The following is a 27,551-nucleotide window of genomic DNA, read 5'->3' on the forward strand; positions in this document are numbered from 1 at the left end:
GTCAGCTCAGAGGTTGTCAAGAAATGTCCTGGCCAGGAGGCTGTTAATTTTCCACAAGTGGGAAGTTTGCAGGCAGCTGGTGTACCTTCTGCTAGCCTTCCTTTTGGAATTCAAGCTTTCCTGGGTCTCTGTGAGTGAGGTAGAGAAGACAGGTCCAGGATGGTTTGGAAAGAGGCACTCTTAGCTGACCTATGGAATAGAAGGGATGGAAGGAACTGTTCAGAATGGAGACTGAGAATGAGAGATCTAGTTTCCAATTCTGCCTTAGCAGAAAGATGGTTAGGAAGAAGCCACCAGGTTATAAGTCTCCTAAACCATGACTCTCTTATGTCTTCATTCAGGTCAAAGCGTAATTGTTGGGACTCACTGACACTCCTTGAGTGGGTCCCTGAGGGGATATAGTGGCTCCCAACAGTAATCTTCCCCAGAAGGAAGGATGGTTAAAAAGACTTCTTGGAGACTGTGTCTCTAGGGTCTGAGCTGTGGGCTGACCTATTCCACCTTCTTTGTGATCTCCTGTCTTCTGTTGTTCAACTTAAACTTGAAACCACCTCTTGGGAGTTGCAAGGACTATGGTTCAGTTGAGCTGCTGGTATTTCTTTCCTCCTATCTTGTTAAGTTTGACAAAAAAGAAATATACTTCATCTTTTCCACTGAATTTGACTTGGAGAGTTTTAAGGTGCAAGGTATACTCTCTTTAATATAGCATGCTGAGAGTTGGTCTTCACATTTTCTAGGTACTTAAAGATGGAAAAGATCTAGATGTTGTCTAGTCCACTTTATGTATGTGTTCCCTTATAATAGCTCTGAATAATTGTCATTGTCCAATGATTTAGCACCTCCTATGGCAGTAAGCCACTATCTTCTGTAGAAGGTAATGGTGAAGACTGTAAGCCCTGACAGCATGACCGCTGACTGACTCTGCAGCTTACTGAGTATAACTGGCCTTGAACAGTTATTTAACTTATCCACTACTAAAATGGAAATAATCGTGATAGTGAGAACAATATTCTCACACAGTAATAAGGATTGAATGGATTAATAGCTGGAAAAATTCTGGTATTTTAGAACTAAAAAAAGTTTTTCATTTAGAATATGAAGTTATCCAAAATAATATAGACACATGTTTCAAACAAGTAAAGTTATTCAAAAGCCAAAGACCATAAATCTTAAAAACCTATGAGTTTTAGCTTTTGTTCTTAGAATGTTTTGGGTGCAAGAAACCTTGTAAAATTATTTAATCCACAACTTCATCTTTAAGGTGAAACTGCTACTGTCAGGAAGAAGTTTCCTTTTTTAAAAAATTTGTTCTTTTTTTAGATATACATGATGCTAGAGTGTAATTTGATATATTATACATACATGGAGTATAACTTCCCATTCTTGTGGTTGTACATGATGTGAAGTAACATCAATCATATATTCATATATGAACATAGGAAAGTAATGTCCTAGTCATTCTATAGTCTTACCTATTCCCATCTCTCTCTCTTACATTCATTCCCTTTGTCTAATCCAGTGAACTTCTATTCTTCCCTCCCAATGTGTTTTAGCATCCACATATCAGAAAGGACATTTAGCCTTTGTTTTTTGGATTGGCTTATTTCACTTAGCATGATAGGCTCCAGTTCCAACCATTTACTGGAAAATGCCATAATTTCATTCATATTTATGGCTGAGTAATATTCCATTATAAATATGTACCATATTTTCTTTATCCTTTCAACTTTTGAGGGGTACCTAGGCTGGTTCCATAGTTTAGCTATTGTGAATTGAGCTGCTATAAATATTGATATAATATGATGATTTTTAGTCCTTTGGGTATATGTCAAGGAATAGGATAACTGGGTCAAATGGTGGTTCTATTCCAAATTTTCTGAGGAATCTCCATACTGCTTTCTAGAGTGATTGCATCAATTTGCAGTCCCACTAGTAATGTATGAGTGTATCTTTCCCCCCACATGCTTGCCAACATTTATTGTTACTTGTATTCTTGATAATTGCCATTCTGACTGGAGTGATATGGAATCTCTTTGTCATTTTAATTTGCATTTCTCTAATTGCTAGAGATGTTGAACATATACTTGTTGACTGATAAGATTTCTTCTGGAAAGTATGCAGAGAGCCATCCATGAACTGTGCATGAACTAAAATGATGTTGAAGCCATTAGGCAGGAAAGTCTGCTATCAGGAACTCCCAGCCACAATCCTGCTGGTTTGAGAATGCCTGGTTCATGTGGCTTCCTACACAGCTCCATCACAAGTTCTGCAGAGCACCAGAGATGGGCATGACCTGTTAAGAACTGAACAGCCTGCTTACCTCCATCCATATCCTGTTTTTTGGAAGAAGCTCCTGTGGATCCATTTTGGTCTATACTGGTATAAATAAAGCAAGTGGGGGCTCCTTCATTTGTTAGAAGCCGTATGCATTTGGTGGCCTAAACTGTCACTGCCCCCATTCTGAAAACTTAATTATGGTCTCTAATGTTTATTTCATGGTACTATTTTCCTAGCTTTTTTATTTTACAGCCAGCCCATTCCTTTCACAGGAACCTTTTCCCTTGCCCAAGTGGGACGTGGGTGAGAGAAGTGCCTGTTCAGTTCCTTTGCCCACGTATTCTTTTTTATATATATGACAGCAGAATGTATAACAATTCATATTACACATATAGAGCATAATTTTTTCATATCTCTGGTTGTTTACAAAGTAAATTCATACCAATTTGTGTCTTCATACATGTACTTTGGATAATAATGATCATCACGTTCCACCATCATTTAAAACCCATGTTTCATCCCTTCCCCTCCAACCTCTCTCCCCTATCTAGAGTTCATCTATTCCTCTCATGCTTCCTCTCCCTATCCCACTATGAATCAGCCTCCTTATATCAAAGAAAACATTCAGCATTTGGTTATTTGGGATTGGGTAACTTCACTTAGCATTATCTTCTCCAACTCCATCCATTTACCTGCAGATGCCATGATTTTGTTCTCTTTTATTGCTGAGCAATATTCCTGTGTATATATGACACATTTTTTAAAAAAAATCATTCATCTATTGAAGGGCATTAGGTTGGTTCCATGGTTTAGCTGTTGTGAATTGTGCTGCTATAAACATTGATGTGGCTGTGTCCTTATAGTATGCTTTTAAGTCCTTTGGTTATAGTCATAGGAGAGGGATAGCTGGGTCAAATGGTGACTCCATTCCCAATTTTCCAAGAAATCTCCATACTGATTTCCATATTGGCTGCACCAGTTTGCAGGCCCACCAGCAGTGTATAAGTGTACCTTTTTCCCCACATCCTCGCCAACACTTACTGTTGTTGTATTAATAATAGCTGCCATTTTGACTAGAGTGAGATGAAATCTTACAGTGGTTTTAATTTGCATTTCTCTAATTGCTAGTGATGATGAATATTTTTTCATATATTTGTTGACTGAATGTATATCATGTTCTGAGAAGTGTCTCTTCAGGTCCATGGCCCATTTATTTATTGGATTATTTGTTTTTTTGGTGTTGAGTTCTTTATATACCCTGGAGAGTAGTGCTCTGTCTGATATGTGAGGAGTAAAAATTTGCTCCTAGGATGTAGGCTCTCTATTCACTGATTGTTTCTTTTGCTGAGAAGAAACTTTTTAGTTTGAGTCCCTTCCATTTATTGATTCTTGGTTTTAATTCTTGTGCTATAGGAGTCTCATTAAGGAAGTTGAGGCCTAATCCCACATGATGGAGATTAAGGCCTACTTTTTCTTCTATTAGACGCAGGGTCTCTGGTTTAATTCCTAAATCCTTAATCCATTTTGAGCAGAGTTTTATGCATGGTGAGAGATAGGCACTTAATTTCATTTTGTTATATATGAATTTCCAGTTTTCTCAGTACCATTTGTTGAGGAGGCTATCTTTTCTCTAATGCATGTGTTTGGCACTTTTGTCTAATATAAGATGATTGTAATTTTGTGGGTTAGACTCTGTGTCCTCTATTCTGTACCATTGGTCTACCAGTCTGTTTTGGTGCCAATACCATGCTGGTTTTATTACTATTACTCTGTAATATAGTTTAAGGTCTGGTATAGCAATATCACCTGTTTCACTCTTCCTGCTTAGAATTGCTTTAGCTATTCTGGGTCTCTTATTTTTCCAGATGAATTTCTTGATTGCTTTTTCTATTTCTATGAGGAATATCATTGGGATTTTGATTAGAATCGAATTAAATCTGTATAATGCTTTGGGTAATATGGTCATTTTTATAATATTAGTTCTGCCTATTCAAGAGCAAGGTAAATCTTTTCATCTCTAAAGTCTTCTTTGACTTCTTTCTTTAGGGTTCTATAGTTTTCATTATATATATATATATATATATATCTTTCACCTCTTTCATTAAGTTGATTCCCAAGTTTTTTTTAAGGCTATTGTAAATGGGATAGCTTTCCTCATTTCCCTTTCTGAGGATTTGTCACTGATATGCAGAAATGCCTTTGATTTATGGGTATTGATTTTATATCCTGCTACTTTCCTGAATTCATTTACTAGTTCTAGAAGTTTTCTGGTGGAGTTTCTTTGGGTCTTCTAGGTATAGAATCATATCATCAGCAAATAGAGCTAATTTAAGTTCATATATATATATATATATATATATATATATATATATATATATATCCCTCCCTTTAATTTCTTTCATCTATCTAATTGCTCTGGCCAGTGTTTCAAGAACTATGTTGAATAGAAGTGGTGAAAGAGGGCGTCCCTGTCTTGTTCCAGATTTTAGAGGGAATGCCTTCAATTTTTCTTTGTTTAAAGTGATGTTGGCCTGAGGCTTAGCATAGATAGCCTTTATGTTGTTGAGATATGTTCCTGTTATCCCTAGTTTTTTTAGTGTTTTGAACATAAAGGGGTGCTGAATTTTGTCAAATGCTTTTTATACATCTATTGAGATGATCATATAATTCTTATATTTAAGTCTATTGATGTGTTGAATTACATTTATGATTTCCATATATTGAACCAACCCTGCATTCCTGGGATGACTCCCTCTTGATCATGGTGCACAACCTTTTTTGATATATTTTTGTATTCGAATTGCCAGAATTTTATTGAGAATTTTTGCATCTATGTTCAGAGATATTTGCATCTATGTTTAGAGATATTGGTCTGAAGTTTTCTTTCTTTGAAGTGTCTTTGTCTGGTTTTGGAATCAGGGTGATATTGGCCTCATAGAATGAGTTTGGAAGTTCTCCCTCTTTTTCTATTTACTGAAATAAATTGAATATTATTGATATTAATTCTTCTTTAAAAGTCTTGTAAATCTTGGCTGTGTATCCATGTGGTCCTGGGCTTTTCTTGGTTGGTAAGCTTCTGATGGCGTCTTCTATTTCCTCACTCGATATTGGTCTGTTTAAGTTGTGTATATCTTCCTGACTCAATCTGGGCAGATTATATGACTTAAAAAATTTGTCAATGCCTTCAATATCTTCTATTTTATTGGAGTATAAGGTTTCAAAATAATTTCTAATTATCCTTTGTATTTCTGTAGTGTCTGTTGTGATATGTTAGGGTCTGTAAACAAGCCAAGATGGCACCTGGCATTTTGCCAGAGGGAGTGGTTTGTGAAGTAACGCCAGCGAGCCATTAAGTGTGGAGATTCCTTAGGTTGACTGCTGTATCTAGTTTATGTTAATTAAGATAAGCTGTGTGTAATGTATATATACCCTTCCTGTCCTACAATAAACGGCTCCCACTCCTGCTGTATCAATGTACACAAGTTGCTCGTCACCCCCCGGTTATTTTGCTGCAGCCGGTCTGCGGCAGTGATATTGTCTTTTTCGTCACATATGCTGAGTTCTCTCTCTTTTGCTCTTTGTTAGCATGGCTAAGGGTCTGTCAATTTTATTTATTTTTTCAAAGAACCAACTTTTTGTTCTGTCATTTTTTTCAATTGTTTCTTTTGTTTTGATTTCATTGATTTCTGCTCTAATTTTAATTATTTCTTGCCTTCTACTGCTTTTGCTGCTGATGTGTTCTTCTTTTTCTAGGGCTTTGAGATGTAGTGTGAGGTCATTTATTTGTTGACTTTTTCTTCTTTTAAGGAATGAACTCCATGCAATGAATTTTCCTCTTAGTACTGCTTTCATAGTGTCCCAGAGATTCCTATATGATGTGTTTGTGTTTTCATTTACCTCTAAGAATTTTTTAATCTTCTCCTTGATGTCTTCTGGAACCCATTTTTCATTCAATAGCATATTGTTTAGTCTCCATGTGATGCAGAAATTTTTATTTTGTCATTGATTTCCAATTTCATTCCATTATGATCTGATAAAATGCATTGCAGTATCTCTACTTTTTATTTTCTAAGAGTTGCTTTGTGACATAGTATAAGGTCCATTTTAGAGAAGGATCCATGTGCTGCTGAGAAGAAAGTGTATCCACTTGATGCCAGTTGAAATATTCTATATATGTTAGTTAAGTCTGTTATTAATTGTGTTATTGAGCTCCATAGTTTCTTTATTCAACTTTTGTTTTGAAGATCTATCTAGAGTGAGAGAGGTGTGTTAAAGTCACCCAAGATTACTGTGTTGTGGTCAATTTGACTCTTGAACTTGAGAAGAGTTTGTTTGATGAACATAGCTGCGCCATTGTTTGGGGCATATATATTTATGATTGTTATGTATTGTTGGTGTATGGTTCCCTTGAGCAGTATGTAATGTCCATCTTTATCCCTTTGGTTAACTTTGGCTTGAAGTCTACTTTATTTGATATGAGGATGGAAACCCCTGCTTGCTTCCACAGTCCATGTGAGTGGTATGATTTTTCCCAACCTTTCACCTTCAGTCTGTGTATGTCTTTTCCTATCAGATGAGTCTCCTTTAGGCAGCATATTGTTGGGTCTTTTTTAAAAATCCAATCTGCTAGCCTATGTCTTTTGATTGGTGAGTTTAAGCCATTAATATTTAGGGTTACTATTGAGACATGGTTTGTATTTCCAGCCATATTTGTTTATTTTTGTTATTTAACTTGACTTTGATTAGTTTTTCCTTTAGTGTACTACCTCCCTCTGCTGGTTTTCATTGTTGTTTTTCATTTCCTCTTCATGAGATATTTTTCCAAGGATGTTTTGTAGTGCTGGTTTTCTAGCTATAAATTATTTTAACTTTTGTTTATTGTGGAAGGTTTTTATTTCATTTTTAAATATGAAGCTTAATTTTGCTGGCTACAAGATACTTGGTTGGCACCCATTATCTTTCAGAGCTTGATATATGTTTTTCCAGGATCTTCTAGGTTTTAGGGTCTGTGTGGAAAAATCAGCCATTATCCTAATTGTTTTACCCCTCTATGTAATCTGATTCCTTTCTCTTGTGGCTTTTAAAATTATCTTCTTATTCTGTATGTTGGGTATTTTCATTATTATGTGTCTTGGTGTAGATCTTTTGTGATTTTGCACATTCAGCGTCCTGTAGGCTTCTTGGATTTGGATTTCCAATTCATTCTTCATGTTTGGAAAGTTTTCTGATATTATTTCATTGAACAGTTTGCTCATTCCTTTGATTTGGGCCTCTATGCCTTCCTCTATCCCAATAACTCTTAAATTTGGTCTTTTTATGCTATCCCATATTTCTTGGATGTTCTGCTTGTGGTTTCTTATCATTTTCACTGTGCTATCTATGTTCTTTGCAAGATGATATGTTTTATCTTCATTGTCTGAGGTCCTATCATCTAAATGGTCTACTCTGTTGGTGATGCTCTCGTTCGAGTTTTTAATTTAGTTTATTATTTCTTTCATTTCAAGGATTTATGGGTTTTTTTTAGAACCTCTATCTCCCTGTTGAGGTGATCTTTTATTTCTTAGATTTGTTTATGTAGCTCATTTACGAAGTTGTCTTTCACTGCTTGTATTTGTTTTCTTATGTCTTCTTTGAGTTCAAGAGCACTTTACCCATGTATATCCTGAAATCTTTTTCTGTAGTTTTTTTCTGCTGTAGCTGCCAATGCTTCTAATGAATATTGTCTTGATTTGTTTGTGGTACTTTCTTCCCTTATCTTTTCATGTTGCTTGTGTGTCTTCCTTTCCAGCTCTGTGGATCTGGTGTGTTACTGTTTTTATCCTGTAGATTTGTAGTGCTCTTGTAGTGTTCCAAGATCCCTCCTTTGTGAGGAAGGACAATGTTAACAGATCCCAATATCAACAATACATCACCTATGAACAAATTGTTATTAAGACATTTATAGTTAGTCTCAATGCCCAGAAATGTTGGATTCAATTATTATTTAAAATATAATCAGTAGTTTCATGAAAGGTGTACAGTTTCTCGTGGTGGACAGTGAGCTGGTGGTCGGGTGTAGGACGATATGCTAAGAGGGAAAGATGTGAGGGTATGGGGTTAATATAACTTAGGAAATTTGGAGAAGTCTAATGAAGAGAGTAAGTAGCAGGGGAATAAACAGGAGATAATTTAGGGTAGACAAGTACGTGAGATGACAGTAGAGTACATAAAACAAACACACATATGTATTTAGAAAATTACAGGATATAAAAATATTAAAATTTGGAGGTTAAAAGAGGAACAAAGAGAAGGAAAAAAGGGAAAGAAAGAAAGAAAAAATTAAAAAGGGGTGGGGCTTATGCAATTCCTCTATATTATATTATTCAGGTGACTCAGTTCTCAAAGTTCTGTTTCATGCAAAATTCTTGGTCTCACTTATGTTGGGATTGTGAGGGCCAGAGGATAGAATGGTAGAGGAGAAAGAAAAACTATAAGAAGGAAAAAAAAATACTCTTAGAATTACATTTGTTTCCTGCTTCTCTTCTCTTCCAGTAGGTGGAGTTGTCTATTTTAAGCTTGAGTGTCTGCCCTCAGGGTGGTGTAGGTAACCAGGGTGAGAAGATTTGTGCCCCTGGTATCATATCCCTCTCCTGCCTGGAGCTTCCCCCGATCCTGGTCTCTCTGTTTTGCTCCAGGTTTAGACCCCTCCCGTCTCTTGCCTATCAGGTCCCAACTGCTGGACCTCTTGCCCTCAGGCTCACACCAGGTGGGCTGCTTCCTGGTCGCACTGCGCTCCTGTTCAACTGAGAGCGGTTTTTGTGCTGTGCAGTCACTGTGCCAAGTTATTGCAGCAATTTGAAGTTCAAATTGATTCAGTACCTTACCTGAGGGCACATAGGAATTTGAGGAGTAGGGCTTCAAGCTAGCATTTGCCTGATTTCAAGGTATATAATCTCAACACCTATGACATGTGACCTACTCTCCACATCCTTCTATTAGCTCCTATTGACCAATGTAAGTTTTGCTTCTGATTTTGGTGACTGTTGCTGTCACATAAACCATGGAATATGTTCTAAAATGAACCTAAGACATCCCTATTTCAGTAATAACAACCTGTGCACCATCTATAATAGCCATCTGTAGCACTAAATCTTACTTCCAGCTGCTACCCCCAGTCTAACTCTTTTGCTTTTCCATTATATCTGCTACTTACTCTCAATGAAACAAATCATAACTGGTAGTGTGGGAACCTGACATCAAAAACATAAAACTTCTAATTGGTGGAAGATATTAAAAACCAAAGGACTTTACATATATGTTCCAAGCAATAAGAATGATTTAATTTGGGAGAAGAATGAAATATCTTGTGAATGGATCAATAAAAGGTCACTTTATTCAATTAAAAAATGAAAGAATAATAGCATATTGGGAGATTGTGTGGAATTATTTGCAAAATAGTGGCAAAGGATTAATATCCACATTATATAGACTTCCTGCAAATCAATAAGCAAAATTAATTAGCCATTAAAAAAAGAGGCAAAGGACATGAAAAGCTAATTATCAATGATGAAATACAAATGGATTATATTAGTCCACTCATGTTGCCATAACAAAATACAATAGATAGGATAGATTAAATAAAATAATTTTGTGAGAAAATAATTTTCTCACAATTCTGGAAGCAGGAAGTCCAAGATCAGTGTGTCAGCATGGTCAGATTCTGATGAAGATTCTCTTTCTGCATTGAAGACAGACCTTCTTCTGTATCCTCATATGAAAAGGAGAAAGAGAGAGAGAGGGAGAGGGAGGGAGAGGGATTCTTCATATGAGGCCATAGCTCTATTCTATTAGGGCCCTACCCTTATAATCTCATTTAACCAAAATTACTTTCTAAAGACTATATCTCCAAATAAATTGGGGGTCAGCACTTCTACATGAAATTTTTAGAGAAACACAATTCAACACACATCCATGAATAATAAATATTTGGAAATACATTCATTCTTATATGAACATAAAAATACATATCAAATAATAAATATAATGTTCAACCACTATATTATCAAAAATTAGTAGAATTTATTTATAATAGCCACAGTTATCAAAAGCTTGGAGAATAAGCAATTTCTTTCATCATTGGAATAATAAAATAATGCAAATTTTTTGTAGAATAAGAGGAAACTATATATAAAAATCTAAAATTTTATTTCATTAAACTCAAGAATTTTGCTTATCACAACTTATGGAAATGCTTGCAGAATAATAAAAACACCCTGGTGGTTCAGGAGGCTGAGGCAGGAGGATCTCAATTGAAAGCCAGCCTCAGCAATGTAGTGAGACCCTGTCTCAAAATAAAAAAGTGAAAAAGAGGGCTGGGATGTGGCTCAGTGCCCTGGGGTTCAATCCCTGGTATCAAAAATAAAAGTAAATAAAAAAGAAAAATATACTTCTAAAGAATATTCTACATGTTATTGATTGTAAATGCAGAAAATCTAGAAACAGTTTAAATTCTAAAAAAAGGCATATGGCTAAATAAATTTTTATTTACTTGTAAATTAACACTGAGCAATCAATAAAATGGAAAACATAAGATTTTAGATATTTGACAGGTTAAAAAATCTACCTACCATGTACTGTGTAAATAACAACCATGACATAACATACCCCTATTGATACAATATATGCATAAACATATTTATATTGATATAAAGATACACAACATGTTTAGGTATGTATTAAAAAATTAAAAGAATAGGCACCAAATATTTTTTAAGAATTTAACCTTTATTTATTTGTTTATTATTATTTTTTATGTGGTGCTGAGTATTGAACCCACGGCCTCACCTGTGCTAGGCAAGTGCTCTTCCACTGAGCCACAACTCCAACACAATCACCAAATTTTTAACAGTGGTTATTATGAAGAGTGGGGGCAGAAAAAGTAAAGGTTTTGATTTTCTACTGTTAAAATTTTGTTTTCATTTTCATGAGTGCAATTCCTAATCAAAAAAATTTAAAGTCAACGGATATTTCCATTTTGAAAAAAAAAGAGAAATCCCTAAGGAAATATAAACTCTCCACAGTTAAGCACCCCAGAATCTTGCAGTGTTGACAGGCTAGTGGAAATCAATGTCTCAATTCATACTGTACTGGATCTAGGTCACTGTGTGACCTTGTGTGAAAACAGGTGGTGGGAGCTGCTTTGGGGGAGCTTAATGGAAGGGTATGCTGATTCTTGGCACTAGGCTGTGACTTGTTATGTTCCAGTTTAGAGACAATCTTTGCTGGTGCTTTTGGGGACCTTAGCAAAATAAATAAACAAAAGATTCTTCCTGAAGGACCAAGAACCTCCCAAGATACAGATATCTTGGGTTCCCTTTTATCTGGACTAGGAAGAGTTCAGAGGACCAAATGGCAAGTACCCAGGGCTCTGGTCCAGGACTGTATACTACCATCAGGTAAAGCATCCTTGGGGAGCAAGAATATTACTTCCTAATAAAAGTCATCTTGTTCAAGACTCTAGGAGGGACTACTCCCATGGTTTCTACCTTCCTGAGACACCCTTCATGACAGTGCTCGCTTTCCGGTGAGCACCTTCCACAGATCGCCCTGCACATCGGGATTCCTGAGACTGTAGATGAGTGGGTTCAGCATGGGGCTGACAACAGTGTTAAGGATGCCAATGCCCTTGTCCTTGTCTGAAGGCTCCACTGAACCCAGACGCATGTAGCTGAAGACACCTGTCCCATAGAAGATGCCCACCACTGTGAGGTGGGAGCCACACGTGGAGAAGGCCTTCTTCCTGCCCTCAGCAGAACGGATTCTCAGGACTGCAGCTGCCACATGGACATAGGAGGTGACGATGAGAATCACAGGTGCACCTGCCATGAGGATACCCAGACCAAATAGCAGCAGCTCATTGAGCTGGGTGCTGGAACAGGAGAGCTGGAAGAGCTGGGGGAGGTCACAGTAGAAGTGATTGATCACATTGGGGCCACAGAAGTTGAGTGTGGATATGGCCACAGTATGGGTCAGTGCATTGGTGAAGGCACAAGCCCAGGACACAGCCACCAGTATCCTCTGAACTGTCTGGCTCATGCGGGTGCTGTAGGTAAGGGGCCGGCAAATGGCCAGGAATCGGTCATAGGCCATGGCTGTCAACAAGAAGCAGTCCACACCAGCCAACAGATGGAAGAAGAAGAGCTGTGTAAGGCAGGCTCCATGTAAAACTGTATGCTTGTGGGACAAGAGACGACTCAACATTGAAGGAACAGTGACAGTGATGCACCCAACATCCAGCACTGACAGATTCCCCAGGAAGAAGTACATGGGGGTGTGGAGTTTAGGCTCCACCAAGATGGCTGCCAGGATGCTGAGGTTTCCCCCGATTGTGACCAGGTAGGCAAAGAAGAAGAGCACAAAGACAACTGGTCGCAGCCCAGGTGTCTCCACCAAGCCCAATAGAATAAACTCAGTCACTGCAGTTCTATTGGCTCCAGGTAATGAGCCCCTGTAATAAGACATTCCAGAGTGGAAGGGATCAGCCTCGATTATTTAGTTAGTCAATAAAAAATATATTGACCTACTTACACTTGCTGCTCCAGGCAAAACCCCCAAATTCCCTAGTGAGTATTTCTCACTCTTCAGGCCACACCTCACTTACTGTCCATGTTCTGCCTTCACCATAGTATCCTTACCTGACTTGCATGTGCATTGCCCAATGCCACCACTACCTTGGACTTCTTTCTTCTCAAAAGGTACTTAAGTCCTTTCTCACTTTGTTCCTTGGAGTCAATGAATGAGGTCCTTCTCTCAAGGTCCTATATGAGATCTGAGGGAAAATTATGCTAAAAGTAAAAAAGAACAGAACACATGAATTGATCATAAATCATTACAAATCTATTAGAAATAAAATAAAACAAACCTCTAGCAAATATAAAGAAGAAAAAATAAAATATATAAAATTAGTAATCAGAAAGTCACAGTATTCATAGATGAAAAAGAAATTTAAATAATCATGGAACACTATCTGCTCCTAAATTTGGACAAATGATTGATTCTTCAACCATCAGAACCATTCCCAAATGAAATAAACCAATAAATAAATAAATTAAAAGAAAGAAACAATAACAACAAAACATGGTCAGAAATGTACCTCCAAATGTGCAGGCTCCAGTTTTATTCCATTTATATGCAAATTATTTTAAATTTGTCAATATAAAGAGAATGTCTACATCATGGACACCTTCTGTAGCTTAGAAATAAAGAGAGCCTTCCCATTCATTTTTCATCATTACCAAATCCTGATACTAAAATGTAACAATGATAAAAAGTGGAATTATTCTATCCTACCCTCATTTGGCTAGATGTATGCGAAAACCCTAAGTACAACAAATTAAGCCTATCATAATCAAATTTTATAGAAAAGAGAGAATAATTTAACGTTAGTAAATTTACCAACATATCATATTATTAGATTAAAAGAGGAAATCTTTCTAAAAGGCAATTCATAAGTGTCTACATCCATTTGTAATGTAGGGAAAAAAAAGTAAACACTTCTATAGCTCCATGGAATGGAAATATGTAATTTATATGACTTTATATAATAGGAAATGACCACTGAAAGCCTGTGTCCCTCCTAAAGGTAAAATAAAAGTGATATTTCTATTAAAATCAGGAGCAAGAGAGCCCAGGTCTTCATTACTACAAATATTTTTCATTATCCTAAAAGTTTCAGGCAAAGAGACACAAGAAGTTTAAACATTAGAGGAGAAAGAAGAGAATAATTGGAAATGACAAAGTTGTCTAAATGAAAACCCAAGAGAGGGACAAACAAACAAACCTAGGAAATAGAATTGTTCAAGAAATTGGCAAGTCAGATAAAAAGTAATTATACACAAGCCAGTAGATTTGTGAAACACTGATAATAATTAGTTAGAAAACTGGAACATTCTAATTCATAGTAGATAATATCTTCTGACATAAAATTAAGAGTATGTAGGAAATAAGTTTATACCTGAAGTATGGACACAGGAGACTAGAAAATGGCAGGAAGGAAATAACTATGGATTCCACCAACAGTGGGAACATGGGAGCTTCTCAGCTCCTCCTTTTCTGTTTTCCCTCAGGTGATCTACAGTGAATTGGATTCTTTTTATAATCATATATATTTTATATCAATATAATTGCATATTTTGGTTCCTTAAGAGATTACAGAGTTCCTTAATGGGCAAAGATATAGTGGTTCAATGATTGCTTTGTTGATTCTCCTACAGATAAAATAAAAGCGTACAATGCTACATATATTTGCTTCGTAGCTCTATGAAATAATAAAATAAAATTTAATTCATTATGTTCTCTTCACAGAAAGTCTGCTAATAACAAATCAACTAACTAGTTTATCAGTTTCCACCAAAATTAACTACTGTGGTGTCCATCAATGGAAGCTGAAAGCCTGTTTTACTTTATTCTTGTGTGCATGCTTTACCATACTTTGTTTTCTTTGATGGATCTTTCAAAATTTAGTAACTAGATAATATTTTTGGTGCCCATGAGTATTTAGATCCTTTTAAGAATATAGCTAAAACCCTCATAGATAACAATAACCAAAGGATGTGAGCTCTGAAACTTTCATTGCCATGATCTAGAGATAATGAAAATAAATTCCTGATCATTATAAAATACATGGTGTTAATTTCCTACTGGTAATGTAGACCTCCAGTTACTATGGGGATGCCACATCTAGGGTCATATTTTCTGGAATCCATTGGCATAGAGTACCAGTTTGAACAGTTTCTACACACAACAGTGTCCTTGCTAGTGCCCATAACTATATTCAGTATACCCCATGACATTGGTCCCATGGACACTGGCTTAAGTTTTGGGATCTTGGAGACTATCTATTCCTTATTTCACCAATAAGGAGACTAATGTGGAACACAATTGAGGTGGAATTATAGGGTTTAGAGTGAAGAAATTTAATCCACTATGTTCTCTTCACAGAGATCTGTACCTATGAGATGTACCTATGAGATCTCTGGTTTTATATTTTCCAAAATAGTACCCATTGATAAGCCTACTCACTTTACGTTTGTTAACCCCCAAATAACTAGGAGGCCATCAGATGAGAGGCCATTAGATAAGAGTATCTAATTGAGTACCCCAAAGGCACTTCCTGATACCTAAGGAAGCATTAGAAAATCCATCAAACATACACAGAAGAATGAAACTACATCCTTGTCTCTCATCAAAAATCAACTTAAAGTGGAACAAAAACCTAAATGTAAGACATGACACTAAGAAATTCTAGAAGAAAATATATGGGAAACACTTCAAGATATTGATATAAGCAAAGACTTTCGGATGAGACCCCAAAAGGACAGACAACAAAAGTAAAAATAGACAAATGGAATTGTATCAAAATAAGAAGCTTCTGCACAGAAGAGAAATAAAGAAAAAACAATCAACAGAGTGAAGAGAAAACCAACAGAATGCAAGAAAAGTTTTGCAAACTATTCATCTGACAATGGATTAATATCCAGAATATATAAATAGCTTAAACAACTCAACAGGGAAAAAAAAAACAATAATCTGATTTTAAAATGGGTAAATGATCTGGATAGACAGTTCTCAAGACACACAAATGTCCAACAAGAATGTAACATAAACAGTCCATTCTTGGCCATCTGATGTGTAGGCGACTTCTTATAGGTGAGACATTTGATATAGTGTTCCCTAAACTTTCCTAAAAATCCTTAATCTTTTCTGAAACTGTTTAACTGGAATATCCTCTTGCTTCCTCCAGGCTCTCAAATCCTTTGACTCAACTAAAGTGTTCCTCCTCTGCTGAAGTTTTCATGATTTTTCCCCATCTCAGGCTCCTTTCACTAAACTCCCACTACACTTGAGTTGAATACTTCACAGCTCTTATCTCTGTTAACCCCTTGCAGGGTCATTCCTCTATAGGACACACCTCTTCTACACTCTGGCTTCAGAGAAATGTATGCCTGATTCAGCTTTGCATTCTCAATGCCTGCCATTGTACTTTGCATATAGTAGGTGTTTGATATTTCTGAAATAAATGAGCGAGTGAACTTAGAAACCAAGACCATAAGATCAACAAGATCAGTGGAAGAGAATATAAGGTTGGGCTGTAGAAGTTGGGAAAGTTTTTTTTTATGAGCTGGAGTTTATGCAAGACGATGAAAAATTGATATGGTTTTACAGTATAGGTTTAAGACTAAGGCACAGATGTACTGCTGTAGGAAATTCAGCTCCCTTTGTCTAGATGGGGGCATTTCTAAGGACTCATTTGGGAGCAGTTAAATCTATCCATTGATATGACATTTGCCTTTTCACAAAAACAGCCCCAAAAGATTTGGCAATAAGGGGTAGGCCCTGTGAATAAATATGTGTGTGTGTGTGTGTGTGTGTGTATATATGCCAAAAAAAAAAAAAACCAAACCCACACACCTCAGAAAGAAGCTCTATGATTCTTACTCTGTTGAGGTGAAACTTGTCTTTACCAAGAATCTAGGATGAGCATCATCTATGCACCTAAGACAGTGATGGCCTTGAGTAAAGAAATCCTCCTAGATTAACATTCCTAGGTGGCTAGCATGAGCTTCAGGCCACCCTTATACAACATTCATGGTCCTGTGCTCTGACATTTCAACAAAGCCCTTTATCATTTGATGTGGCCTTCTGATGCAGGCTTCTGGTTCCAGGTTGCTTCCTGAGGAATGGGTCTAGGCAGAAGGCTGTATGCTCTGAATTCCCTCATAAATCCAATAGATACATAAACTGTTTCCATCCAAAGACTTTGTCAAGGCAGACAGAGTGCCCTGACATAGGAGGGTCCCAGCACTTTCTCTCTTTTGATGTGTTTCCCTGAGCAAGACTCTCCCTACTAAATCCTCTGTGAAATGAGAGGTTCGGCTCACTTGGGAACACCCTGGGTGCCTCAAGTTGCTGGAGAGTACTCACCTTGTTACAGGTGTGATAGCCAGCAAGGTTTCTGCAGAAGGGAAATGAAGAATTTGAGGCACTGTTCAGGCCCTAGCCCCAGAGAACAAGGAAGGACCATATATAAGAGAATAAAAGAGAGATGAGATCATCCTGTCATGGAGCTCCATCTTCTGCAATGTTATGCTCTGGGGACCTCAGAAATTAGCCCCCCAGGAAGGAAAGGACCTTGGGGAGCCACAAACATATAAACAATCCAAGCATTTAATGAACCCAATAATGATTTTGTGATGCTTTTGATTGTTCTTAAAAATTTTTCACACCCATTCCCTACTCCACCTCTCATATTAGTTCCATGGGTAAATAGAGGGTCATTAAGACATTTATTACACAAGGATAATGAAGCCCAGAGAGTTTATTCATCGTTCTAAAATCACCCATGGAGTTAATGGTGGTGCGAAAGCCAGACCAGAGTCCCCAGACCAAACAGTTTGTTTCTCCAGATTCCTGGCCCGGTGAGATCTTAGCAACTCCCAGGCTTGCCTTGCCGTGGAGGTGAGAAGGAGGTAGAGAAAGAGGCAAAGGGGAGATGCTCTCTCCAGACACGGTTTCCTGTGAGTCCTCAGGGATGCAATGCTTCCCTCTCAGAACCTTGTTAGTTCAGACTACTGGGATTGCATTCTGCAGGCAGGGGATCCCATAATAATTTTGGAAGTGGTAGTGGAAGAGCTGAATTGAGTTAAGAGGGTTCTAGGGGTTCCCAGGGCTGTTACCCCACACTGGGATTTTCTAGGCCTAACTAGAAGTTGAGGGTCCTGTGATGAGATTAATGGACAGAAAATGTGGAGAGGTCATCTGGCTCTCCTTCAGTGACCTGCTCCATTTCTGATTTCCCACCAGATGGAGAACATGCATTTCCCTAGCTCTAGGAGCCCAGCTCCGATACTCTCCCAGGGCAGCCTGGTGCATCATGAAGTACGCTGATGGGGTCTACTGTCAAACTAATTTGTGAATGGTGTGACTTAGGACCAGCTGCTAAACTTCTTGGTCATCAGCCTCCTCATGTGTGAAATCAAAATAATATTTCCAACCACCCAGGTTGGTCTGAGAATTATATAAAATAACAGATGTAAGGTACTTAGTAATGATCAAACAGCCATCACTGATAGTTAGTTTAAGTTGTGGATTATCTCACCTAATCTTCCTGACAAGTCTTTGATGTGATTTGACTATTTGCTGTAATTTACAGAGGAGGAAACTGGGGCTCAAAGAAGGTTAGTAAGTTGCTTGATGTTATACATCCAGGAAGTGGCAGAGCTGGAACTAAACCCCAAAACAAGATTTTAACAACTTTTCCCCAAGATTTTCCCTTCCCTCTTCCTCCCTCTGCTAAGCAATTAAGGCCCCTCATCCCACCACTGGGACTCTGTTTTTTTCCTCAAGGCTCTGATGTTGGTGCCAATCCTTGGCAGCTCCTTCATGATACAGTACGGGTTATCTCCACCTACAGGGTGGTAGCCAATTGGAAAAGGGTTAGTGGCCTTCAGATGTTTGCCATTAGACTTGTCAAAGTGCCTGGTACCTGTTAGATAATGAACAAGTCTGGGAGCCATATCCTGGGCATGTTCACTCCGGCAAGCCCAGCCCTCAGCTCTGGATTCCAACTCCAGATAAAAACTGCCACCACCCATGGTGTAACTCTGTTTTACCAGGTGGCTCCTGCCCATTATAATGTATTTTAAAGGCATGGTAATTAAGACAAGTCATGTTTGAGCAAAATTAGAAAAATAAACCAAAACAGCACAACAGACAGCCTGTAATTAATATGTGGAAATTTGACACAGGGCACATGGCATGGCTAGCCTGCAGATCGGTAGGAAAGAGGCCTCTTGGTAAACAGCCCTGGGGCAATCAAGGATCCACGGAGAAAAAGATGATACTCTCCTGCTCATTGCACATTCAATGCACAAAGCCCAGTTTCAGGTAGATGAGATACTTATATTGCAGAGTAACAATGTACAATCTTAAATATATTCTAATAATACATTCCTAAATATATTCTATGGAGTACTCTTATGACCTTTTAGAAGGTACAGATTTCTTAAAGAAGCCCCCACAATATTAAATATATTTAAAATATATTTTAAATATATTTTAAATATATTTAAAATACCAATAAATTAGCTTTAACTCAAATTTCAAACTGTTTTATTAGTAAAAAGACAAGCCAAGGATCAAAAAGAACATTTTGGCACATATAGCTATTCTGAAGTATCCAAAACATATTAAAACTTTTGCAACCAATGAGAAAAAGATAAAGACTCAATAGAAAAACAGGCAAAGGATATAAATAGAAATCTCACAGAAGATGAAACAACAATGGTCAATGAACATAGAAAGAAAACTCAGACTTATTGGCAATCTAGCAAATGCAAGGTAAAATCACAATGGAAATGTCACTGTACAATTACTATCTTGAGCTGAATGAAGAAATGAGATAATATTAAGTTTTAAGGGGAACAGAGATAAACAAAGACTCTTACACACTGCTGTTGAGAGCAGCAAATTTTGTGCTACAGTGTCTCTCTAATTATTTTTGTTTGATTGAATATACCTTGCCTCATTCCTTTTATTTTTATTGAATTTCATAAATGCAACACTAATACAGGCATAGCAATATTGCATATGCAGTGAAGCTCTCAGCTTGAGAATCAAAATTACTTTACCTTGGAATTCAGACAAATTTGGCAACACTGGAAAGGTCCCAGCAAGTTCAACATACATGAGGGGCACATTGGAAAGTGATTTTTTTTCTTTAAACGTAAGTTGTATTGATTCCAATCCTAATTAGAGACCTTAGAGAAATTCTTGTGTGTGTGCACCAGGAAATGTGTGCAAGAATGTACACAGAAGCAAACACAATACCTTCAAACAGAAAAGAAATGATCCATCATGGAACACTGATGCAATGCAATCATGGAATTAAGTGAATAGCAGCTGTAGGCACTGGTATAGAGAGCCACACAAACAATACTGGGTGAAATAAGCACTACAAAATAGAATGACCTGTGACTTATCGCTCTTATATAGACCATTTATATAGGTGTTGTTGCTGAAGTTCTTTTCCTTGAATTTAGCAGGTGGGAGGTTGACCAAAGAGGACTGGCACCAGAAGATGAGCTCTCTCTGGTGTTCTATGCATTGTCACTGGACTTGGGCCTATGAACTTGGTCTACCTTCTTGCAGGAAGCTCTCCCATCCCCATGCATGTTGACCTTGGTGGGATCCCGTGCTGCAAGGTCTGTCTGAATTTCAAGGTGAAGTAATTCTGATTCTTAAGCTGAGAGTTCCACTACATATCTAACATTGTTAGGCCTGTATTAGTGTTGGGTTTATGAAATGCATTAAAAATAAAATGGTCCATTCTGCCTGTGCCCTCCTGGAGTCAATCTATCTCCGTGCATCAAGCATCCAGAGGGGCCCACCTTGTACCGATGGAGTGTACATGGGTGGAGTGATGGTCGCCAGGCTGGGGTTGCGGCTGCTGCTTCTAGCATTGCTCCTATTTACACAGATTTATTCAAACCAAACAGCTGTTGTGACACTTTCAAGAAACTCCTCACAGAGTACCTTGGCTGCTCCCAATTCAACTAATGCTACCCACAAGGCAGCTGGCAGGGCCCTGCAGTCAATAGCTAGTCTTCTTGTGATCTTGCTTTCTCTTCTATATCTCTACTGTTAGAGTCTCAGGCCAAGAAATGTCTCTACTTCCTCATCTTTTAAGCCCAATCCAAATGGTGACTAGAAATCCAATGTGTCGAGGAAGAAGCAGGTCTGCTTTAAATCTACCAATTCCACACCCGACTTTATTGGCACAGAAAGCACTGAGAATTCCAGATTGATTGGTTTGAAGGACATGTGAAGGGTTTCACAGGTGATGCATTCCAATATTAAATCTGCTGGAGTGTCACATATGAGATAAAAAGAGATAACATCCAAAATTAAGACGTGATTTTCTCGAATGAGGCTTAAGAAATATGAACACTTAAAACTCAACCTTGAGGGGTTGGGGATGTGGCTCAAGCGGTAGCACGCTCGCCTGGCATGCGTGCGGCCCAGGTTCAATCCTCAGCACCACATACAAACAAAGATGTTGTGTCCGCTGAAAACTAAAAAATAAATATTAAAAATTCTCTCTCTCTCTCTCTCTCTCTCTCTCTCTCTCTCTCTTTAAAAAAAAAACTCAACCTTGAAAAACAAGAATAGATTTTATCTAGAGATAAAGGATGGAATGTGGGATGAAGATTCAGCTTTCATTTGGCTCATGAAATCTATAAGACCATAAAACAGGTAATATAAAAAGCTTCCATGATTCTATTTATATATATATGAGAAGGAACTTCCTGGTGTTACTGTAAATTGTCAATGTTTTATTTCGGCAATACTAATTTAATGCTGATATATTCTAGATAAAGTTCCATAATGTTAAGTTATTTCTGATCCCTTGGGAACTGTTTGAACTTTTGTGTGGTAATTGGCATGCGTCAGGGCAATGATAGATTGGAATCCACCCCAAATCCAGGCATCATGAATAAATCTTCTTATATTCTCAAAGTCAAATGGTAGGTGTCCCCATCTCCTGTTTTCATTCAAGGAGAGTACCAGATTCCTTTATCTAAACTGATTCCAAAGAATAGAATTGCATTGACCTCAACTAATTTAAAAATGCTGATTTTTATTTCTGCATCTGTTGAATATTTTTCACAATTTAAAACTGGTCAATTTTGAAGGTAAAATGTCAAGTCTTAAAATGAGAAAGGCAACTATGAGAAAAAGCCAAAACTATAAATCAAGCATTTGGGAAGTGAAAACTGGAAGTGCAGCTTGGAATTTAATTCACACAAACTTTTGTACTTTTTCTGTAAATATATATTTTTTAAACTATGGATCAGAAATGCCACATTTGGAACACTTTCTGTTATTAGTTAATATTTTTAAGTAGTTAGAACCTGATCTTAAGCCTAAAAACAGTCTTGATCCTCTAAATCTTTTATAACTGCTTTGATACACAGAAATCTTTTAAAAAGGAGACACTCCCTGAAATCTTTTGTTCACGATGGTCATACAATGATGCTTACATGTTGCAGTATCTAATATGACCACAGTAGTCTTGATAACCCAAATCATTTTTTTTTGTCTTCAGAAACCTACACAGGAACAACCAGATCAAACAGATCTAAAGCTACTGTGAATGTGAATGAACACGCACCTTTGCTTCATACCTGAATGTTTGTATGTCTATTTGTGTTGTATATTGTGTTTGTGTATGTATGCTTTGATTCATAGTAACTTCTCATGTTATGGAATTGATTTGCATTGAACATAATAGAAATAAAAATAAATAAATGGCTGAAAAAGCAAAAAATAAAATGAAATAATAAAAAATAAAATGAATGGGGCAAAGTATTATTAGTCAAATAGAAAAATAATCATAAAGATAGACATTATAGAATCTTTTAGCACTATGGGGACCTGAAGTGTGGGCATTGTAGCAAGCTCATGCTCTCGAATAAAATCCACATCCCTATCATCTATAATTAAATATTATATCACCATCACTATCATTATCATCATCATCATCATCCTTATAAGTTCTGATATAGATTAAATTGTCTAAAAACTCAAAGAAATTTGCTTCATGAGCGCTCTGAATTTGCCATATTTATCAAATAAATGTCTTTTCCCCTTTCCTTCATAGTTAACTGCATTGAAATATCTCTGCTAACAAATAAGCCAACACTTATTCTCATTGTATTCTTGATAATTGCCATTCTGATTGGACTGATATGAAATATCAGTATAGTTTTAATTTGCATTTCTCTAATTGCTAGAGATATTGAAAATTTTTTATCAAGTATTTGCTGACAATTTGTATTTCTTCTTCTGAGAAGCATCTGTTCATTTCCTTTGCCCATTTATTGATTGGGTTATTTATTTATTTGGTGCTGGGCTGGGGATGTGGCTCAAGCGGTAGCGCCCTCGCCTGGCATGCGTGCGACCCGGGTTCGATCCTCAGCACCACATACAAACGAAGATGTTGTGTCCGCCAAAAACTAAAAAATAAAAAAAAAAAAAAAATATTTATTTGGTGCTAAATTTTTTGAGTCAGAATGGCAATTACTAAAAATACAAGTAACAAAAAATATTTGTAAAGACGTGGGGAAAAAGGCTCACTCATACATTGTTGGTGGGATTGCAAATTGGTGCAACCACTCTGTAAAGCAGTATGAAGATTCCTCAAAAAACTTGGAATGGAACCACCATTTGACCCAGTTATTTCTGGGATTTAAAATCAGCATACTACAGTGATACAGCCACATTAATGTTTATAGCAACTCAGTTCACAATAGCTAACCTATGGAACCAACCGAGGTGCCCTTCAACAGATGAATGTATAAAGTTAATATGGTATACATACACAATGGAATATTATTCAGCCACAAAGAAGAATGACTTTATGTCACCTACAAGTAAATGGATGGATCTTGAGACTATCATGCTAAGCTAAATAAGTCCCCCAAAACCAAAGGTTGAATATTTTTGCTGACATGTGGAAGCTAATACACAATAAGAGGGATAAGGGGAAAAATAAATATTCAGTAGATTAGACAAAGGGGAATGAAGGGATGGAGCGATAGGAAAAGGAAAGACAATGGAATGAATCAGAAATAATTTTTCTGTTTTTATGTAAATCCATCATAGTAAATCCTACCATCATGTACATCCATAAGAATGGGGAACTAATTAGAATAAGATATATCCCATGTATTATAATTATATCAAAATAAATTCTATACTTATTATAACTAGGCAGAACCAATTAAATAAAAAAAATCAAGCCACGAGCCAAAACTCCCTTAAAACAAAGACATAGAAAAAGAATATGAAGGACTAGAGTTGTGGGTCAGTGGTAGAGCACTTGCCTTGCATGAGTGGGGCACTGTGTTTGATCCTCAGCACCATATAAAAATAGATAAATAAATAAATAAATGTATTATAGCAATCTGCAACTAAAAAAATTTTAAAAAGAATATGAAGACTATAAGTAGGGGATAAGAATAATATGTGTTTCTCCTTTCTCATATAAAAATAAGCAATTAAGTCATTTTTACTTATGTCACAAGTTAACAGGAATCTGATCTTGTAAATGTGCACTATTTTGGATGAGACAAAGTACTTGCACAAATTAGAAGGTAGTCACTCCTCAAAATATAGGACAAAATTCAGAGATGCAAAGACTAGGTTGCATTATTTTTTTGATAATAGTGAAACACTTGAAATTAGGATATACAATCAACAAATATATGAAAAAAATATTCATCATCTCTAGCAATTAGAGAAATGCAAATCAAAACTATTCTAAGACATCATCTCACTCCAGTCAGAACAGCAGCTTTTATGAAGACAAACAAAAATAAGTGTTGGCAAGGATGTTGGAAAAAAGGTACACTCATACATTGCTAGTGGGACTGCAAATTGGTGCAGCCAATATGGAAAGCAGTGTGGAGACTCCTTGGAAATCTTGGAATGGAACTACCATTTGACCCAGCTACCCCTATGCTCAATCTATACCCCAAACACTTAAAAACAGCATACTATAGGGACACAGCCACATCAATGTTTATAGCAGCACAATTCACAATTCACAATAGCTAAACTGTGGAGCCAACCTAGATGCCCTTCAGTGGATGAATGGATAAAAAAATGTGGCATATATACACAATTGAATTTTACTCAGCAATAAAAGAGAATAAAATCATGGCATTTGCAGGTAAATGGATATTGCTGGAGAAGATAATGCTAAGTGAAGTTAGCCAATCCCCCCCAAACAAATGCCAAATGTTTTTTCTGATATAAGAAAGCTGGCTCATAGTGGGGTAGGGAGTGGGAGCATAGGAGGATTAGATGAATTCTATATAGGGGAAGAAGGGTGGGAGGGAAAAGGAGCGGGAAGGGGATTAGCAAGGATGGTGGAATGTGATAGACATCATTATCCAAAGTACATACATGAAGACATGAATTGGTGTCAACATACTTTATATACAACCAGAGATATGAAAATATTGTGCTGTATATGTGTAATAAGAATTGTAATGCATTCCACTGTCATTTATTTTTTTAAAAAATCAATAAAAAATGTCCATTGATCAAGGAAATTTTGGCACATGCAAATAATAGCATATATGAGAAAGTCACAACATTTAATGTGCTTATTAAATGATGCTCAAACATAAAGATTGTTTTTAAGAAAGCTGAAAATAGGGGCCGGGGCTGGGGATGTGGCTCAAGCGGTAGTGTGCTCGCCTGGCATGCGTGCGGCCCGGGTTCGATCCTCAGCACCACATACAAAGATGTTGTGTCCGCTGAAAACTAAAAATAAATAAATAAATATTTAAAAAAAAAAGAAAGCTGAAAATAAAATTGTATGCAATCGCATGTATTTTCATAAACAAAATAAAATGTAAAAATGCATGTGTGTGAATAGCAGGATATAAAATCAACACCCATAAATTAAAGGCATTTTCTGTATATCAGTGACAAATCCTCTGAAAGGGAAATGAGGAAAACTACTCCATTTACAATAGCTTCAAAAAAAAATACTTGGGAATCAACCTTAATGAAAGAGGTGAAAGACCTCTACAACAAAAACTACAAAGTAAGAAATTAAAGAAGACCTTAGAAGATGGAAAGATCTACCTTGCTCTTGGATAGACATAATTAATATTGTCAAAATTACCATATGTAGCCTCCATCCAGGTTTTTAATCTATAAAATGATTATTCTTAGGATTAAGTGAACTGAGCTTAGATTTATTGAGTTGATGTTAGGTATAGTGTAGCTGTTAAATTTCCATTCGATTTTTAGTTGAAGGAGTTACCATATTCCTAGAGTCTGTGCTTGCGCTCTCTCTCTCTCTCTCTCTCTCTCTCTCTCTCTCTCTCTCTCAGTGCAGAGCATGAATTTATCCACCCAACTCCACAAAATAATGTACACTCCAGTCCTCTGGCCAGTGCTATGGCCCTTGTACCACATTTGATTGCCCTTCCATGAAAGAACTAGTGAAGGGCTCAGACCTGTAGAAACCACCATGTCTTCCTCACACACTGGGATTCATCTCTTGAGTCCCCTGACTCTTCAGTATATTTTGATATATCAGACAAGAGTAAACTAATTGATAAATTTTGTGAATTTCCCCAGCTCTGCAGGGCCTCAAGAGTCTCCCTCCAGCAACTATTTCCATTGAGACAGCCAGGGTCAGGATTGGGGACTGAAGTCCTTGTAAGTTCCATGAACAGAATCCTCTAATTAGCTCCCAAATGAGGGTTTAGGATAAAGCAGCCTAGGGGCTAAGGGAAGCCCAGGGATTTGCAGATTGTCTTCTGCTCATAAGACCAGGGGGAAGGGCCACCAAGAAAGAGTTACTTTCCTTTTGGCACTTAGTCTGAAAGGAACTGGGACCTTGGAGAGTGGAGGAGCCAATTAACAATGCGTGGTTTCAGTAGTGTCATTAGCAAGACTCATTAGCCATGTCATGAGGGGAGGGAAAAGGTGTTGTTAAAGAGAAGGCCTGGGCCTGGGCCAGCCTCCTGCAAACAGGAGCCAGCTGTTCCTGACTTTTTTGCCTGGTGATTGGTATTTTCATTTTTGCTCTCTCCAGTATACCCCACTCTCCTGTTCTGCTGGTCTTCTTTCTATCATAAGCTGTTTGTTTTTTTGATTCCATATTAATAAATCCATCTTATTCATAATCTGCAATGGATGTTATTTTATAACCACATCCTGATTTCTTTGATCAAACTCCTTTCTTGACCTTTTGGATGGTTTCCAGTTTTTCACTATCAAGAGCCACACTCTGAAAGGACTTTGCACAATGTCCTGGAATTTTCAACAGTTTTATAAATTTGACAAACTTCAACTAGACAGATTGCTTTATTTGACTTTCCTATCAATTCAGTGTGAGAAGGCCACTTCCCTAATCCTAACCAAACCTAGAAATTACCATTCAAAAAATCTTTATGTCATACATGAATCATTACTTCCCTTGTTGTTTTAATTTGCACTTTTTGTGAATAAGGCTGAGATTTCTGTCTTATATTAATGCAAATATTAACATTTTGCATGAGTGCTGCAAATATTGCTCCTATTATGGTTTTATCTCTTTAACACGAATAGTGTTTTGATAGTTTATATAGTCAGATAGATAAATATTTACTTTATGACTTCTGTGTTTGCTGTCACACTTGAAATTATTTTTCTTGTTTAAGGTTTATAAA

At 37.0% G+C, this 27,551-nt stretch overlaps 1 protein-coding gene across 1 annotated transcript; it reads right to left on the minus strand.

Moving 5' to 3' along the window:
• Window positions 1-11,817: 11,817 nt before the first annotated feature.
• LOC114083019 (olfactory receptor 3A1-like) lies at window positions 11,818-12,967 on the minus strand. The gene is made up of 2 exons (XM_071603833.1): window positions 12,951-12,967; window positions 11,818-12,763 (listed from the first exon to the last, which is right to left on the minus strand). Exons 1-2 carry the CDS (start codon window positions 12,965-12,967, stop codon window positions 11,818-11,820), a joined length of 963 nt encoding a protein of 320 aa, XP_071459934.1.
• Window positions 12,968-27,551: the final 14,584 nt, after the last annotated feature.

Source organism: Marmota flaviventris, chromosome 17, assembly GCF_047511675.1.
Source record: "Marmota flaviventris isolate mMarFla1 chromosome 17, mMarFla1.hap1, whole genome shotgun sequence".
Lineage (NCBI taxonomy): Eukaryota > Metazoa > Chordata > Mammalia > Rodentia > Sciuridae > Marmota > Marmota flaviventris.